Source organism: Tupaia chinensis, unplaced genomic scaffold, assembly GCF_000334495.1.
Source record: "Tupaia chinensis unplaced genomic scaffold, TupChi_1.0 Scaffold000060_1, whole genome shotgun sequence".
NCBI classification, from domain to species: Eukaryota; Metazoa; Chordata; class Mammalia; order Scandentia; family Tupaiidae; genus Tupaia; species Tupaia belangeri.
Window position 1 is genome coordinate 693,428 of NW_006159518.1, and position 19,703 is coordinate 713,130.

General features: G+C 38.1%; 1 protein-coding gene across 1 annotated transcript in view; it reads left to right on the top strand.

Annotated features, from left to right (window-relative positions):
- Positions 1-19,703, top strand: part of PLXDC2 (plexin domain containing 2) — a 520,858-nt gene that overhangs the window by 249,403 nt on the left and 251,752 nt on the right. The window contains exon 3 of the mRNA XM_006141612.3: positions 5,999-6,145. Within this exon, the coding sequence (XP_006141674.1) occupies positions 5,999-6,145 (147 nt within the window). The remainder of the gene's footprint in view (positions 1-5,998; positions 6,146-19,703) is intronic.

A 19,703-nucleotide genomic window follows, 5' to 3' on the forward strand; every position in this document is an offset into this window, starting at 1 on the left:
AATTGTCCTACTTCTTTGAACATAATTTCTGTGAAGTCAGTGCTCTGCATCAAAATGTTACAGCTTCTCTATCCCGTATATAGCCACCTATATACAGTTTATAATCTATGGAATTTCTATAGTAAGTACTTTGATTTACCCTTGATTGATATGATTGTATAGTTAAGTATTATGTTTTTAAGAAGTTCAAATTGAGACCAGACAGTGGCACAGTGATGAAACAACTGGACTCAATAAGTAGGGTCCTGGGTTCATGTCCTGGGACCTCCCTGATGATGCTGGGTAAGTGCATATGTACCATGACCCAGGCTGGCTAAAACTGAGGGTGGATTGCTGCATGAAGACTATATTGGGGGTATCTATCTCTCTTTCTCTGTAATGAAAATAAATTAATAAGTTCACTTTTAAGAAAAAGATAGCATATTTCTCATCGATAGTGTATTCTCTGTATATTTGTGTGTATTAGAAACATATTTGATGCCTTTATGCTTAAGTTACAACTTGGTTGGGCAAAATATAATATTCTTGAATCATAACTTTATTCTTTAAAATTTTGTAGACATTGCTTCTACTGGATATTAGGGAGAGGCATGAAACTATCTAATAATTTTTCCTCTCTGTAGATAATAACAATTTTTTTCTAGATTTATGTAAAATTTCTTGTTTTTAATCTCTAAGAAATCTCACCAAGAAATTTTGTAGTATTCAAAATTCTAGATGACATAATGGTTATATCACTGGACTCCCATGTAATTGATTGCAGTTCGAGTCCTGGACCTGGCAGCTGAAACTCATACCGGGCGTGTGGGCATGTGTGCATGCCCAAAATCCCAAGAGGAGAATGAAGGAGAAGTGACTGCGGTGTGACTATCCCCACCCCGGGGGGGTGGTGATTTCTCACTCTCTGTTTCTCTCTCTTTTCAGTAAGCATGTGCACCCTATAACAAAAAATCTCTCTCTAAAATAAATAAATAAATAAACAAACAAACAAATAAATAAATAAATAAATAAATAAATAAATAAAAATTCTATTGCAAATTTTCTTGGGACATGGCGTACAGATGAAAGTCTTTCTTTATCTCAAATATTTTTCTTCTAATATATTTTAAAACATTTTATGCCTGCTACATTCATATTTGATCTTTTCTCCTATAATTTATATAATAATCTGTTATCCTGTCATTTAGGAATGTCACAACAAAATACCATAGACAGAGTAGCTTAGACAATAGAAATGTATTTTTTCATAGTTCTGAAGACTAAAAGTTTCCTATCAAGATATTAGCTGACTGGGTTCTTGGTGGAGGTTCTCTTCCTGGATTGGAGATGTCCCTTCTCCTTCATTCTCCTCCCAGGATCTTGGGTACACACACCCACACACTCACCAGGTGTGAGTTTCAAGCCACTGGGACTGGGACTCGAACCATAGTCGGCCATGTGGGAATCCAGTGACATAGTGGCTATGCCATCTGCTGATTCCAGAAAACTATTTTTTTAACTCTTTACGTTCTAGGAGTATAATATACACAAGTAATATTTTAAAATATTTAGTGTTAAATGATCTATATAATACTTGTGAACTATTCTTGTAGGAATATATTTACGAACACCTAGCAAAAAACCATTCAAACTATAATATTCACTTTTTATGGACCAATCTTTGAGAAGTAGCCAATTGGTTCGATGCTAAGTAGCTTTACCTGAAAACTTTGATTGTTTTTTATGTATCCATGCATATCGAATGACTACACAGTGTTGGCCATACAGTATGTTCCTGATCATTCTCTTTAAAGTTCTCATTGACATGAATTTGAAGTTCAAATGCCATTGCTGCATAAGGCAGTGTGAGGTGTTTGCAAAAATTATCCATCATAAAATCAACTTAGCACCCCTAATCCAAGAGAAAGTTGCATTTGAGTTGGGGATATACCGACTGATTGTTCTTGAATGGCTGAGCTGCAACCGTGATGACTTTTCGTCTCTGTTTCTGCAGTGTGCCCTCAGTCTACAGCTGCACATTTCCAGGCATTTCTGAGAAGTGGATTTATAGGATTTATAGCCACCTATTGTGCCATCTACTTTCAGTAACAGTTGGTTTCCTAAATGAATTGGCAACTAGGCATATCACAGGAGGGCTTTGTTTTATGTTCTATGGTGTTAGAAATAGTTTGCCTTGAAACAGAAAATAAAAATCATTGTGACCAGAGAGGCTTTTGACAACTCTTTAAGTACCATTACTCCTAAAAAAGGACAAGACATGGTTTGAATAATTTAGTAGTACTAAAATGTCATATTTTTGAAAGTCTATTTTATGGCTTTCCTGAATATCAAAGCCAAACACCTCTTTGGAATTTAACAACTTGTGTCTCTACATTCCTAGGTAAACAATAAATTTTCTTCCTCTTTCAATAAAAGTTGCCATGACAACTTGGCAAGCTTGAGCTATAGAAGTCAAATAGCAAGCTCTAGTCTTTAGCTTTTCAATAATTTCAAAGATGTGATATTGCTTTTGACAGCTCTGATTTAAGCAAGTATGAAAGTGTATTTTTATATAGCCACATCAATATGTTGTTATGAGTCAGAAATCACATAGTTTTGCATATAATCCATCCTTTAAAGTAGTATTCTTGTTTTTTTTAATGTTTACTTTCAAGACCATTTCTTAACTAAGTATAGAAACTTAGTATTAAAGACAATATTAAGTTCATTTTACAAATGTTGACCTCGGCAATTATACTGAGCTTTATTCTGAAAGTTCAAAATTTTAAAGAGAATATTTAGTAATTTTACAGAAACTTGATAGCACCATAGAAACTGTTACATAATTCATCTAAAAATGTTTATAATACTAACAATAGGGATTGGAAATTTTTTTTATTTAAAGTCACTGAATGTTTTCTCCAAAACCACCCCTTCATTCTGTTCATCAAAAAGTAAATGACTGGGACCAGCAGTTAGCGTAATGGCTATGTCGCTGGACTCCCATGTAGTCGACCGCGGTTCGTGTCCCGGACCCGGTGGCTTAAAACTCACGCCGGGCGCGTGTGCGTGCGTGCCCAAGATCCCGAGAGGAGAATGGAGGAGAGGGGATTGCAGCATGGCCATCCCCCCTGGGGGGGTGATTTCTCGCTTTCTGTCTTTATGTTTCTCTCTGTCTGGCGAGCGCACGCGCCCTATAGTAAAAACCTCTCAAACAAAAAGTAAATGACTCTTTCTGTTTTTCAGACCTGATTTTTTTCTTGCAGGTTAAATACAAGCTTCTATTTCTGCTATGTGATTACTTAGAAATACCAGAGTTGAATGAGAGGTGTTTGTTATTGAGACTTATAAACCTGTCATGATTGTTTTATTTAATGTTGCTTAAGTTTAGTTATTGCGTAAGTTTGGTTGTAAATAAGATAAACCTGTTTTTCAGTTAGGATTCTTTTGGTAGATAGTAACCCAACTCAAGGTGATTTAACAATAGAAGAAATTTAATGGTAAGTCAAAATAAACAAGTCCAGCAGTAGGTCACATTTAGTTTGTTTTTGTTTGTTTTTTTAGTTTTTTTTTTTTTTTTTTTTTAACCTAGGGTACATGCACTCTCAAGAGAAAGAGAGAGAGGAAAGGGAAAGTGAAAAATCATACCCTGTGGGGGATGGCCACACCACAATCCCTTCTCCTTCATTTTCCTCCTGGGCTTTTGGACATACATACACATGCCTAGTGTGATTTTCAAGCCCCCAGTTCCAGGACTTGAACTTTGGTCAGCCATGTGGGAGTCCATGCCACCTTAACTCCTACGCCACCTACTGGTCTCAACACATTTAGATATTCTTGATCATAGATCTGGCTTTTTTTTTTTTTTTTTTTTTAACAGTGTTCATGGTTCTTACTGTATCTTCAGGCAGGAATTCCTTATAGTAGCAAGATAGAGGCAGTAGTTCCAAGTCTCACACCTATACGTAGCATTCAGAATGAGGAAATTGTTTTCTCTCTGCCTAATGTCCTAATATCTCACTATCTGGTCCTCCTTAGGTTATGTGCTCATGCATGTCCTCCAACCACTGTGGCCAGTAGAATGACATGTGCAAAATAGCTTGTGCCTAAAGCCAGGGAAGATATCTGCCTCAGAGGCTTCCAGTGGTGAACAAGAGGAGTTGAATACACACTGGAGATACAACCCCAGTGCTCTTTGCCTTTAGAGAATCCACTCCATCATCAGTGTTATAATGATCTGGGAGGAAAGGCCAAAAACCCATTTGGACACAGAGGCTCTCTTGGATATGTGGGATCTTTTTCCTGCTTCTTTCTTTGCATTCCTATTTTTCTTCTTGTCTGCAGATATTTCTTTTCTTTCATGTGGGTGTATAGATAATTTGTATGTGATACCCAGAGTATAATTGGAGCTATTCCTAGGATATTTATTGTAAAATAGAAACTCAACATTGGTATTTTGGACCCTATGTTATTTAGTTAAGAGGCAAATCTATTTAGAATACTACTTTGAATATTATTTGAATTGGCTCTTTCTTTCTGTATATATATATATATGTGTGTGTGTGTGTGTGTGTGTGCATGTGTTTATATATATATTCACATATATGTGTGTCTATATATACATATAATATTGATTAATAATTATGTCTTGTGAAAAAGCATGTGAGGTTTTCATTTTTATTGTATCTCAAGAATAATTGTATTTCATTTTTTTAGTGCTAAGGTAGCACAAATGCATTAGACAAAATTCGTATCCTAGATCTTATTCAAATCATAGCCCTCTTATTTTTTCTAATTACCTAAATATTGTAAAACATATTGTATCCAGTGACTCCTCAAATGTATAAGCATAATTGTATTTCCTGATTTATTTTTGAGAGGTTTTTGCTATAGGGCACGTGCACTCGCCAGAAAGACAGAGAGAGACAGAGACAGAAAGCAAGAACTCACCCCCCGGGGAGGATGGCCATGCCACAATCCCTTCTCCATTCTCTGCCCAGCTTGAGTTTAAGCCACTGGGTCTGGGACTTGAATCTTGGTTGACTACGTGGCAGTCCAGCGTCATAGCCATTATGCCAACTGCTGGTCCTTTCTATTTCCTGATTTTTTTAAATAAAATTGCAATCAGAATTAGCCAAGAATTGTATTATTATTTTTCTAAGTGTTTCTCAGCAAAATTGCCTTTACAAAAGTTGACACTTTTTGTTGAGTGGGAAATATGGAAAGTAAAGTCTTTGTGACAGGCTTCATGATGATGATGATACCAATAATGAAGACTCAAATAAAAGTAGAATTTAATAACCCCAAATTAAGCAGAGAAATACATTATCTTCATTTCTAGGACTGTTAACCAAAAGCAGGCCCTGATACAGCCTTATTTTTCTTTTCCTTCTTCCTTTTTTTTTTTTTTTTTTGAGAGATTTTTGTTATAGGGTGGGTACACTCACTGAAGAGACAGAGAGAGACAGAAAGGGAGAAATCTGCCCCCAGGCAGGATGGCCATGCCACAGTCCCTTCTCCTCCATTCTCCTCTTTGGATTTTGGGTACACATGCACATGTGCCTGATGTGTGTTTAAGCTGCTGGGTCAGACCTCAAATCATGGTCAACTACACGAAAATCCAGTATCATAACCACTATGCCATCTGCTGGTCCCAGATACAACCTTATTTTTAAAGAAGAGGAATTAGAATTTGTTGTCATTCAGTAGTAAGTATAGCTCAGGTTTCCAGTAAACAGTTCTAAAAGAGGTGTTTTCGATGACAACTATAGAAAGATCTCTCTCATTATCATGGCAAGAAAGACTACTGCTTACAGAATATACATTTGCTTCTAAGTTTTGTATATTTGGCAGTTTCTTCTGGAGAGGATTATCTTCATCTTAATTCACTTCTATTAGAAGTTATTTCAACCATTTGGCCATTTTAAGACTATTAATAATTCCAATTTCAAGATTTTTTTAAAAGTGTTTTTAGGACCATATCTCTATTCTTGACATACATTATTCTCTATTATTGCAGGAAGACACAGACCATAATTACTATATATCTCGGATTTACGGTCCATCTGATTCTGCCAGCCGGGATTTGTGGGTAAACATAGACCAAATGGAAAAAGACAAAGTGAAGATTCACGGAATATTGTCCAACACCCATCGACAAGCTGCAGTAAGTATTCTGACATTCAGTGTTTCTATTTTTTTCTGCTGCAAAAAAAGTGTTGCTTTAATTGGTATATAGCCTTGTCAGTTGTGACGATGCTTCAAATATATTTGCTTCTGTAATTGCAATTTAAATGACCAATTTCATGTTGAGATGTTAGAGAAAATAAAAGAGAAAAATTGTTTTTATATGTCACCATTAATTGAAACAATATGCTTAGTATGTCCAATGAGTATGTATTTGATTACAGCTGCAATTTATTTTGGGTTATCTTCGGTTTTCTTGTAATCCATGAGTTTATGGAATACTTTTTTAAAAAGTACATAAACTTGGTCTCTTCTGTTTTACATAAATTTATTGTTCTTGATCTTGAAAAAGACTTAATCAAAACATTGATGATTCAGATAACATATGTAAACCAAATTATGAGCTTAAAAAAGGTTACTATAAAGAGTAAAATCTAGAAGGCATTAAACTCATATTTTAGGCCTGCATTTGTTATGTTATAGCTGTGTTTCCTTAAATAAGTATTGTAACTATTCTGAGGTGATGTTTTTGCCTCTGCAATGTAAGGATGATAGCGAAAGGTAATACTAGACTTGGTTGCCTTTCATGGTATTGATAGCCTGGTCTATGTGCCAGGCCTATTGCTTAAATGGATTTGGTTGTTTAATATTCACGACAATCCCTATGATTTAATTATTAACATCCAAGTATTGTAGCTTAGAGAACTGAGCTGAGAAAACTCGTAACTTATCCCAAGGCTCTTCAGCTAACAGGAAAAGCTAATGCTGACCCAGGCAGCCAAGCTCATGCTCTAAATGTGTATATAAAACTCTCATACCTGGAGGCTAGACCCATGGTGGTTCCATGGTAGCATGAGTGGACCCACATGAGAGGAATCCTAGGTTTGTGTCCATAGGTTGCCCTGTACATGCTGGGCATATGCATATATATATATGCCCATGAACCATACCAGGTGACATGAAGATGGATCGTGATGTAAGGACCTTGTTCGGCATATCTGTCTCCTTGTTTTTCTGTCTCTGTCTCTCTTATTCATGGGGAAAGTAAGCTTAAAAAAAATCGCAACTTGTTTTCAGAATGTTCTATGGTATCATTTTATAATTAATTCCAGAATTGACATCTTGTAAGTCATTTGGTTTTGCTGGCATGGAGAACTGTGATGATCTTGTTGTCAATGAAGCATGTCATGTTCGGTTTAGTATGACTTAAAATGAAAACATACAACTTCTTTAACTGGTCAAATCCTATTGCCATTATTGATGTGCAGGTAGTACTAATGAGGTCAGTGACTGGCATTCCTTAGATGGGAATTGATTTGTTAAATGTTAAATATGAAGATTGTTGGCAATTAGCTTTTGATATTTGTATATAGAAGGTCCCGTATACAGAGATCAACTTCCAATAGTTCAGTGGAAATAAATAATAGTTCACCACAATGATTCATTGAATTTTCACTGTGGAGTACCTCTTTTATTTTATTTTAATCTGAGAAGCAAAGTAGCTGTCTCCGCTTGCTAAATTCTCTCATCTCTCTTTTTATTTTTCTTTCCATATCCAAACAACCACAGGCAAGATGAAAGATTTGAAAATTATTTATTGTAGGATTTCAAACAGATCTTCAAAAGAAGATAAAATGAGGAAGATGAGATTAAGACCATGTCTATCTGAAATGTATTGCATTTGTCAATCTTCCCACTATAGCATAGTGTGTGAGAGCATAAAATATACTTTGCAGAAGTTTGAATGTTGCTGTAGTCACATGAGGATTCCATGAAGGGGCCTAGTCCTGGAGTTGGCCACTATGATTGACAAGTCTAGTCGGAGAAAGTAGTTCCCCAGTTAAGATGTTAGCTGTTTTCTTCTTACATGCTGGGATGGTCACCATCTCTCTATGACATGCTGTGCCAGTGGTGGGGCAGTGTGTGTGTCCTGTCTTTCCTCAAAGAGGCTTTCTTCTCTTTGGAATAGGGTTGACTTGGTTGCCTTACGCCACAGCTCTCTCACAAAAGTAACGATTTTGTAGGTGACCCGTTTTTCTCTTATCACTGTGGAAGTGGCATCATTTGTTGCTGTCAACACTGAGGTGGGCCTAAACACAAATAGAAAGACTTACGCTTCTGACTGTATTGTAACTCACCCAGTGCTCCAGACATGAATTTTTATATGTATGTAATTGTTAGAAACCTTTATTTTAGCGACTCTGCCATTGTCACAGCTTGGGTCCTTGGTTTTCTGTGCCTCTTTGAGCCACTACCACACATTTTTACAGTTAGAAATGGTCCTGACCCCCTTGGTTATCATTCCCAATAAAACACACATACACACATGTATCACACAGGTATACAACTCGTACACACCAAACACACATATACACATGTACCACACAGGTATACAACTCATACACACCAAACACACATACACTCATGTACCACACAGGTATACAATTCATACACACCAAATTACCACCCTCCACACACACACACACACAAAATACCCTAACATGTGCACCCAGGGCATTTATAACAATAGGAATAATAATATTGTTTAGTTTTTAGTTTTTTGTTTGTTTGTTTGTTTGTTTTTTTTGGTAGAAAAACTTGCCACTTAAGCACTCCCATTTAAGTCGGTTTTATATTTGGAACTAAGAAATTTACTCACTACAGTAATATTTGTAAACTTCCTTGCAAACATTCTAAGTTTGATTATCAAATCTTAGTTTGAGCTTTTAAATTTAACAGTGATCTATGTGTTAATATTGCCTCAGTCGACCTCTAACTCTCCAGCCCTGCCTGATTTTCTTTGTTACATTTCCATTGTGCCTTCCACAAAATAACATTAGGTTGTTAGCGCTGGTGACATAATTTTAATATTTAGATGGTATTACAGCCAGCAGCTTCAGTAATGCCCACAAACAACATCCCAACATACGCACACACGTAACACGTGCACCGAAGCACAGCTAATCTTCCCCTTCACGGTACCGAGAGGCTTGCGCACAAGGGAAGACGGCAAATGGGAAACATGGAGCCACTTTATTAATTAGTTTTGCTCATGTCCTAATCAACATAATCCTTGATGTGAACAGCCTTGATAATTTGGCTGGAAACAGGATTTATATTTAAGCTCTCCAGGGAAAAAGTTTCTCAAATTTTATCACTAATTACTATAATTTGCATGCCCGAGGGCAGGCATTCTCTCAACAAATTAAGCAAAAATAAAATTAAAAAAAAAACTAGCTAGGAACAGACCTAGAGGCATTTGGCAAATCCAGTCCTGATTAAGCAAGAGGCAAAGTGAGACAGAAAGAAGACTGGTGCTTCCTTGAAGAAGCGACTTCCCACCCAGTCCCTACTGTGTCAGAATAGGTGAGAGGCGAGTATAGGGGAATGTCTTCTGGAAGAACATGATTTTTTGTTTGTTTTAATAGGTATGTGTGTTCAACAGAGAGAGACAGAGCACCCTTCAACAGGACATGGTCACACCACAATCCCCATTTCCTCTATTTCTGCATCCTGTTAGGATTTGGGGCACTTGTGCTACACGCCTAGTGGGTCTTTCAAGCTGCCAGGGCAAGGATTCAAACAGAAGTCAGCCATATGGGGTCCAAACTGGCAGTGCACAGTGCTTAATTACTGCACAGAAGACCCTGAACATGACTGTTTATTTTTAAGAATGATTTGATTTAATTTTATTCATTGTCATTATTTTATTTTTGAGGTTGACCAGAAAGAGAGAGTGAGAAATAAAGTGAGAAAGCAAGCTGCCAGGTTTAGGACTCGAACTGCGATTAGCCATGTGGGAGTCCAACTGTCCCACCATGCCACCTGCCAGCCCCTGAACATGATTTTTTAAAGAACCACCCTCCCCCCCATCACCACTACCACTTGTAAATGTGATCTAAACAGCATTTTGTAATCTTAGCTTAATATTCTAGAAAGAAGAGGGAGGTGGAAATATAGGAAGAGTTTTGTCCTTTTCTCCCATCTACAATAGTATCATAATTTCAGAGCAGAACAAAACTTAGAAACATTTAATTCACATGTTTAACAAAACAAAACACACTGATTTTTCTTTTATCATTTGAACCATAACCATTGTATTTATATTACATACATGGATATTGGGATTTGATTACATGTTCTTTCAACTCTCTCAATTATCCTTTCATGTTTAAATAATGTTTCTTAAATCATCATTACAAAACAGCAGATGCTAAAATCTAGTTTTGCAGTTGAAAAATTAAACCATGGAGCATGTCTTCCTAAATAAAAGAAAGTGAAACATTTGTGTAAGTCCCTACCAAATGGCAGCCAATGAGGCAGGCACTTTATATTAAAATCTCATCCTTTTAATGAGATTAATTTTTAACAAACACTCAAAAGAGTGTTTTGTTCTTTATTCAAAGTCCCATAGTTTTCAGTTTTCAGTTTTAGAAGTTTCTGACTTTAAATACAAAAACCAGCCTGGACTTGTTTCTTTCCCTGGTCTTTTCAAATTCCTTGTTTTTGTGATTTTTCTTTTATATGTATGTATCCATATTATTAATTTATTGGTGGCACAAAGTTTGACTCAACAGCCAGAAAAATTACTTTGTCTTCTAGATCCACAGTTAACAACCTTCTGATCCACATCCCCTAGAGAAGTAGCTCTACCCTGGTGGAAACAGGTTAGGGTTAGAAGTTGTAAGACCGTGGCTTCACATTCATTTTCTTGGATTCTGGTCTCTCTACACCTCAATTCTACAAGCTGGAGAAAAGGAGGGAAAATGCCTGCTTTAACATCCCCTCCCCATACTATTTTGTGGATAAGATAAAATAGTTGTGAAAAAGTATTGAAAAACCTCAAAAGGACAGTGAGGTTTAGAGCATTGTTATCTGAAAATGCTAATTCTTTACAACAAAAGATAATGGGAACCAGCAATTAGCGTAATGGCTATGTCCTCGGACTCCCACGTAGTCGACTACGGTTCAAGTCCCCGACCCAGTGGCTTAAAACTCAAGCCGGGCGCGTGTGCGTACGTGCCCAAGATCCCGAGAGGAGAATGGAGGAGAAGGGATTGCGGCGTGACCATCCCCCCTGGGGGGTGATTTCTCGCGTTCTGTCTCTATGTCTCTCTCTGTCTGTCTGGCGAGTGCACGCACCCTATAGCAAAAACCTCTCCAAAAAAATAAAAAAGATATCATCCTCTGTCAAAGAAAAGAACAGTACCCCAAAACAGTTAAAGCTGCAAAAACAGATTTCATTTAGGACTATTGCAAAAGGGGGAAGAGGCCTCAGTGGAGAACTGGGCTCCCTTCTGAGTATATTACAGAATGGGCAAGTGGAGACTTACAGCCACAAGTAAAGTGAGGCTCAGTGGGTAGAAATATACCACAAGGAAGTGTCAGGGATAAGGGCCATTCGCCTACTCTGACTTGCCAGTATTATTCCCGAAGGAAGGCCCATGTGATCAGAAACCAAGGCTGACCGCAGTTCAAGTCCCGGACCAGGTGGCTTAAACTCACGCCAGGTGCGTGTGTGTGCGTGCCCAAGATCCCGAAAGGAGAATGGAGGAGAAGGGATTGTGGTGTGGCCATCCCCCCTGGGGGGGCTGATTTCTTGCTTTCTATCTCTCTGTCTTTCGGCAAGAGCACGTGCCCTATAGCAAAAAGTTCTCCAAAAAATTTTTAAAAAGAGTAAACTTTAAGAAACCAGGGCTGAGAGAAGAGGAGTTTGGTTAGTGTTGAGGGGGATCAGATATCAAGGGTGGGGATTCTTGCTAAACTGATTTAACAGGGTTGTTGCTAAAATGTAGTGATGCAGATAAGACACAGAAGGTCAGAGGTTAAGGCCAAGTTGGGAAAGTGGCTCAGAGGAATCTAACTCAAGTTTGGTCAAAGGGGCAACTTATGTCTCCCCCACCCCAACTAAGTTAATTCCTGAGTACTCTCTCAGAATGTCTCCCAGATAGATGATAGATAGATAGATAGATAGATAGATAGATAGATAGATAGATAGAGATGGATGAATGGATGGATGGGTGGGTGGGTGAGTGGAGGTATTGGTAAATAGGTAGATATATATGATAGGTAGGTAGATAGATAGATAAAGATATGAATGGATGAGTGGATGAACAGAGGGATGGATGGATGGATAGGTAGAGAGATACATGATTTATTTATATTCTTTCTTTCTCCCTCTGTCTCTCTCTATATGTGATGTGTTGTTTTCCATGTAATTGCCAGTGTGTTCTTTGCCAAACATAAACTTCCCTTTTTTTAAAAAAATATATATTTCTGTATGTTGGAAGGAAGATTAATTATTAAAGAAACATAGCGAAACGAAGTAAAGTGCTGCTCTTTGTCTATGTCTCTCTCTTTCTCATAAATCAGGTAAGGATTTTGATGAAATTTGTTTGATTTTTGATGTAGTGATTGTTTCAAGTTTTATTTATTTTTTTCTTTTTGATGTGCATTTGCTGGAGATAGACAGACAGACAGACAGACAGACAGAAAAAGAGAATTCACCCCCTATAGGGATGGCCACACCACAGTCCCTTCTCCTTTAGTGTCCTCCCAGGATTTCGGCCATGCATGCACACATTTTTTCAAACCGCTGGGTCCAGGGCTCCAGTTGTGCACACGGTCTGCCACCTGGAATCCAGCACCTTAACTACCATACCACCTGCTGGCTCTGTTTCAAGTTTTACATGGAACTGTCCTTAATGGGATCTTCTGATTACATGAACATACATAGAAACCTTCATTTTAAAAAAAAAGTACGTTTTCTAGAGGGTTTTTGTTGTTGAGGGAAATAACTTACTGCTTCAGCTAGCCTTTCACTGGTACTGCAGTTGTGTAGTTTAAATTAAGAGAGCTCAGTTTGTCTGCTCAGGGTGACTTACGTCAGTTTTCTCGTTTGACACAATTCCATTTTTCCTGTGAACCAAAAAAATCTGTTGCTAAGTGCTTACTTTACTACATGTTTTCCTTGAAAAGCAATTTACTTTGCTATCTCTTTTTAGGCTATTATCTAGACCACCCTTTTTTGTGTGAAATTTGTTCACAGTGTCTAATAATATGTTGCTCTTAATTATTTTTAGTATTTACTTTTTTGAGAAGTTTTGCCTTAAGGCACATGCACTAGTCAGTGACAGAGACAGACACAGGGAGTGGAAAAGTGAGAAATCATCTCCTGCAGGGATGGCCACACAGTAATCCCTTCTCCTCCATCCTCCTCCCAGGATCTTGGGGGCTCATGTACATGCACCTGGCGTGATTTTGAAGCCACCCCGTCTGGGACTTGAACCATGCTCAGCCACGTAGGAGTCCAGCAGCGAATCCGCTGTGCCATCTGCTGGTCCCTAGTTATTTTTAGTTTTTGGCTGGTTGACTAACTGGCAGCGTTGTGTCTTTTGAGTTACTTCATTTCAAGCGAGACACACACCTTTGTTCAAAGTTTTTTTTCTAATTTTTTTTTTTAAGTTTTTTTCTCTCACAATATTGAGTTAGAGTGGAAACTTAGAATTCTTTCTTTTTTTTTTTTTTTTTTGGAGAGATTTTCGCTATAGGGCGCGTGCACTTGCCAGACAGACAGAGAGAGACATAGAGACAGAAAGCGAGAAATCACCCCCCAGGGGGGATGGTCACGCTGCAATCCCTTCTCCTCCATTCTCCTCTCGGGATCTTGGGCACGCACACACACGCGCCCGGCGTAAGTTTTAAGCCACCGGGTCCGGGACACGAACCACGGTCGACTATGTGGGAGTCCAGCGACATAGCCATTACGCTAATTGAATTTTTTTTTTTTTTTTTTTTTTTGAGAGATTTTCACTGTAGGGCACGTGCGCTCGCCAGGCAGACAGAGAGAGACATAGAGACAGAAAGCGAGAAATCACCCCCCAGGGGGGATGGTCACGCTGCAATCCCTTCTCCTCCATTCTCCTCTCGGGATCTTGGGCACGCACACACACGCGCCCGGCGTAAGTTTTAAGCCACCGGGTCCGGGACACGAACCACGGTCGACTACGTGGGAGTCCAGCGACATAACCATTATGCTAACTGCTGGTTCCCGGAGACTTAGAATTCTTAAGAGAGTCTCACACAATTCCTCCCACCACCTTCCCAGCTAGCCAGGATCATGGGCACACACCAGGATGTGCAGGCTGACTGGGGAACAAACCTGCAGTCCTCCGCATGGATGCAGCATCTCTTGAGCAGCACATTACGATGACGCTGCTAAGCTGACCGTTTTCCTATATTCTTATAGGTTAATAACAGACTGGGATGAGTTGTTACTGCATGTGCTTCTCTAGCTTACTTTTGGTTTAAGTAAGTCTTTGCAAATATAAGGAAAGAAATGTACTTGATATGATGCAGCATCTTATCCAATGTTATTGAATAAAAACATGCAATATTTTGTTCAATAGTGTTTATATGAAGAGTCTTCAAAAAGTTTATGGCAGGAGCCAGCAGGTGGCAAAAAGGTTAAGGCAGCTGGATTCCACATGGCAGATGATGGTCCAAATCCTGGATCTGGCAGCCTGCAAGACACACCAGGTGTGTGTGCTTGTGTACCCAAAATTCCAAGAGGAGAATGGAGGAGAAGGGATTGTGGTGTAGCCAGAATCCCCGGAAGATGATTTCCTACTTTCCTTCTCTCTCTCTCTCTTTCTGTCTGTCTTTGCGCATGTCCTCTAGCAAACTAAAAAAAGAAAAAGAAATTCATGGCAAATGCATCTGATGAAAAACCTATACATGAATTTCAAAATATTTCGCACTAAAATAAACATATTTTAATTCTGTGTTTCTAAAAATGTTTTGAAGCCCCTGGTTATTTTTTTAATTGAATTTTAAATATTCAGAGAACTCTGATAGTTATAAAATATTAATGCAATTCTCTTCAAATATTGAAAAAGCCCTGTCTACTTTTCAATTTCCTAAGTAAAAGATGTACCTTTTTAAGTAATAACTGGTTACGCTATTTAGAAAATAGTAAGGATTCAAAGCATGAGATTTGGCACTAGAAAATCAAAATTTAAGTTTATTACAACTCTGAGACCTTGGGCAAAGCCTTAAACTCCCTACGCCTTAAACTCCCTACCACGTTCTTCCTTTAGTAAACGGTTATGATATTAATGTCTGTTCTTTTTACCCTGTACAGCAGATTCAAGTGAGATATTATAGCACTTTATAGTTACTTAAATATTTTAACAAATTCTGCCATTAATTTAATGTACTATTATTATACTTAAGTCACTTACCAATTCAGAGATTAATTTTCTCTGCCCAGAATATTATTTGAGTACTTAACTTTGTTCTCTCTATAAAACTAATATGCCTAGAATGACTATACTCTTGTTCTCTGCAGGTTGGGGAAACAGTCCACTGGCTTCAAAGCCAGTGAGAACAGGCAAACATCTATCCCCCTATCCTGACACAGACTGAATTACCCTTGCCCTTCTAATATGCTGAATTTACCAAAATCCTTTCATTGATGTAATTACATAAATAGGTGTGTATTGCTAAGTGTTTAGGCTACCTTTGCTATCCTTCCTGAATTTTGGAACTTAATTTTAACATGGAAGAGACTTTGGAGAGCCTTGAAGATCTTTGAAGAACCTTATGAAATCCAGAGTGATGAGTTACTATGCATATAACAAACCTTAGCTTTCCAAAGCAAGAACCTGCCTTCTTAAAAAAAAAAAAAAATCATACTTGAGGGGTCAGTAGGTAGCATGGTGGTTTAGGGCACTGGACTCCCACATGGCTAACTGTGTTCAAGTCCTGGACCTGATGACTTGAAAATCATGCCAGGCATATGTGTGTGTGTGCCCACAAACCACAACCCACAATCCCAGGAAGAAAAAGATGAGAAAGGATTGTGGTGTGGCCATACTCCCTGGGGGGTGATTTCTCACTTTTCCTCTCACTGTCTCTTTCTCTTTTGTGAGCACATTTGCCCTATGGCAAAAATCTTTGAAAAATAATCATACTTGAGTTCATCATAATCTATTGCAAGTTAATCTTATTTTTCCATTTTGAATTTTAGCAAAGAATGTATGCCATATTTTATGTAAAATAAAGTAATAGAAATGCTTTAATACATTTTCTGTGACCAGTGATGGCTATAAAAATAATTTTAGGTAGATAAGTATCTACTAACTTTTACAGTCATGAGTGAGGTGAACACTTTACATTTCTATGAAACTCTGTTAAAAGTTTCCAGTTAACCTTTTCATAAAGGCTTCTAAATAAAGGAGAAATAAGTAAGTTCATATACTCCTGCCTTCCATCCTAGACTCTCTCTTCAACCTATTTGGTCATCTTTTCTGTAATCACTTCATGAGCCTAGGAGGACTTGCAACAGTTCAATTTTAGATAACATGAGTACAAAACATATTCTAATCCTGAAGTTATTAAATGATAAAGATTTTACATGGCCCTTTTGCAAGGAAAATGTTTTGTAACATAGAAAAGTTAACAAAATATAAATGGAATATAATGTTCCTTAAGAGTGAACACACCTGAAAGCAGGTAGGCTTAATAGGCTTTTAATCTTTGTGAAAAAACCTAAATTAAAAAAGATTAAAAAAATTTCCATCAGGACTGAGATTTCTTGGGCAGATATTTATTTGTTTGTTTATTTACTTTTTTTTTTTTTTTAGAGCGAGATGTTTTGCTATAGGGCATATATGCTTGCCAGAGAGACAGAAAGTGAGAAATCACCCCCAGGGGGGATGGCCACACTGCCATCCCTTCCCCTCCATTCTCCTCTGAGGATCTTGGGCATGCATGCACACATGCCTGATGTGTTTTAAGCCCCTGGGTCTGGGACTTGGACTGCCGTCGACTACATGGGAGTCCAGCCACATAGCCATTACGCCATCTCCTGATTCCTTAAAAATTTTCCTAATGACTGGTTACACTATTTTTTATTTTTGTCTCTTTGCTTCCAAATTATAGTGTATCACTTAGGTGACAGGTGAATATTACCCTCACAAATAGTCAGGTTTCCAAAAGCTTGTTGATAAATGGATTTCCAGTCAAAACTTCCAGCATACCTGGGATTCCAAACCTAGGAAGTGAATGTCTTTTTCTCTCTTTCCTAAGTGTGTGGATAAGATGTTCATGGAATTAGGACTGAGAGGACTTTACCCACTCTCTGTTAATGATATATCTCCAGAAATTTCTTTTCATGAAGCAGCTATCAAGAAGACATGCCAAGTAAGGTTCAAGTGAGAGGCATGGGCCAAGGTTAGGCACCTTCATCCTGATTCCCCATTTGCTAAACTATGGGGATGGGTAGGTGTCAAAAGGGAACGACTCTTGTCCACTATGTTGAGAGGCATTCATTTCCCTTAGCTTTCGAAAAATCAAGAAGTGGGCAAATGTGGCAGAATGTTTAAGATTGATGACTCCACATTAAAAAAAAAAAATAGAATTGCTCTTTGTATTATTTTTGTAATTTTTTAAAATTTGAAGTTATATCCAAATCTTTTTTAAAGCAAAAATTAGCAGAGGAGGAAGATGCATTAAAATCAAACTTGGCCTTCATTTCAATGTCAAGTTGCAGTTGAGTTTTGAATTATGTCGTCATTTCTAAAATGAATATTGCCCTTTAAATGTCAAATCTTAGCCCCGTAGTTGAGGGATAGCTTGATGTAGGGTTGAAACCACACAAAATTAGAACCAGTCGGCCTGGATTTGAGTCTTCACTTTGCCAACTACTAGTGTGTGACCTTGAGCATGTTGTTTACTTCCTGTTAATGACTTGTATCATCTGTTAAATGGAGATGAAAGCAATATTTGCTTTCTAAGGTTGTCATTAAGATGAAATGATTTAGCATTTGGACAGTGCTTAAAACTGCCTGGCATAGCATTGAGAATGTCTGTTACATTATGTTAAGCGAGGTAAGCCAAGCACGAAAAGAAAAATTGTGTGTTTTCCTTCGGATGTGGAAACTAAAAAAGTTGTCCTTGTAAAAGTAGAGAACAGAACAGTGGAGATTAGAGGCTAGGAAGGGTAGGAGATAACGGAGCATGGAGATATCATTCATGGGCACAAAACTCGACTCGGCGAAGAAGCTCTAGTGCTCTGTAGAAAGTGTAGGATACTGTAGTTAGTGCTATGTGTATCAAAATAGCTAAAAGGGAGAATTTTGAATGTTCCCAGCACAAAGTAATGAATGATCTGTTTGAGGTGATGACTATACTAATTACCCTAATATGATCATTACACTTTCTATTCATTATGCTGAAAAATCGCTCTGTACCCCATAACTTATATACAACAACAACAAAAATGGAAAAGAAAAACAAAAATAAAAATACCAGTTCTTTATGGAAGAAAAAGTCTGTTACATTGATAATAATAAATATGCAAACCTTTCACTTTAGAACAGTCATTTTCCACTAACTGAAAAATAGGAAGCAGATGCTAATCAGTTGAGGAGGAGAAGGGCCTTTTTAAGCTATTAATGATAAGAGCATAGGAATGTTTTTCTGCCCTACCCTATATGATGATCACCGGTCAAAGAAGCAGCAAGAGTGTCACATCCTTCAGATGCACTGAGGCCTCAGAGTGGTTTTGCAAATCGTTGCTTTAAAGGTGATGGCTAGCAAGTCCCTCTGTCTTTCAGTCCTGTCAGTGGAGTATTTCAGGCCCTACACTGCTACCAGGTCAAGTGAGATGATGTTATCCAGAAACAAGTCTGTTCATCCTTTTAACCCATTTCACGCTTGCCAAAGTTTCCTTACAGCTGTGGTTTGAGAGTTTCAAAGAACATTTATGTAACACAGAGACTGGGGGCCCAACGTGGGGCCTGAGGGGCAGTGTCAGCATCACTGGGAACTTGTCAGAAATACAGAATTTCACACCCCACCACCTTGAGTCACTCTGAAATTTAATTTAAGCCATTCATTTATACACTCATAAAAAAGCCTGGCAACATTCACTGCCTTGCCACTAGAGCGACATGAAAAATCCTGAAGCAACTCCTTCTGGTTCTCACCTCCGCCAACTCTGCTTCCAGTGGTTTTGTTTTTTTGAGAGATTTTTGCTACAGGATGTGTGTACTCATTGGAGACACAGAGACAGAAAGAAAGCCAGAAAGCAAGAAATCACCTTCCAGAGGGGATGGCCACACTGCAATCTCCTTTAGGGATTTTGGGCATGCATATACACATGCCCAGAGTGAGTTTCAAGGCACTGGGTCTGGGCCTCAGACTGCTATTGGCCAATGTGGGAGTCCAGTGCCTTGACCATTGTGCCACTTGCTGCCCCTCCCCCCGAATTCATTGCAAAATTCTGTCCCACTTTTTCTGTGTCCTTGAACAGTTCAATTCTCTGAACTCTGCCTAACTTGTAAATATTCACATAATTGACTGGAACAATTCTGAACATTTGCAAGTCTGTAAACCATGTGTTTGCAGGTAAACATGAATTGGGAGACGACACAAGATAAGACAAAGTTTTTGTTTTTTGTTTTTGTTTTTGTTTTTTCCATAGGAGCCAGCATCAGGTAACTACAAAATATTTACATTTTGTTTTGCAGTTT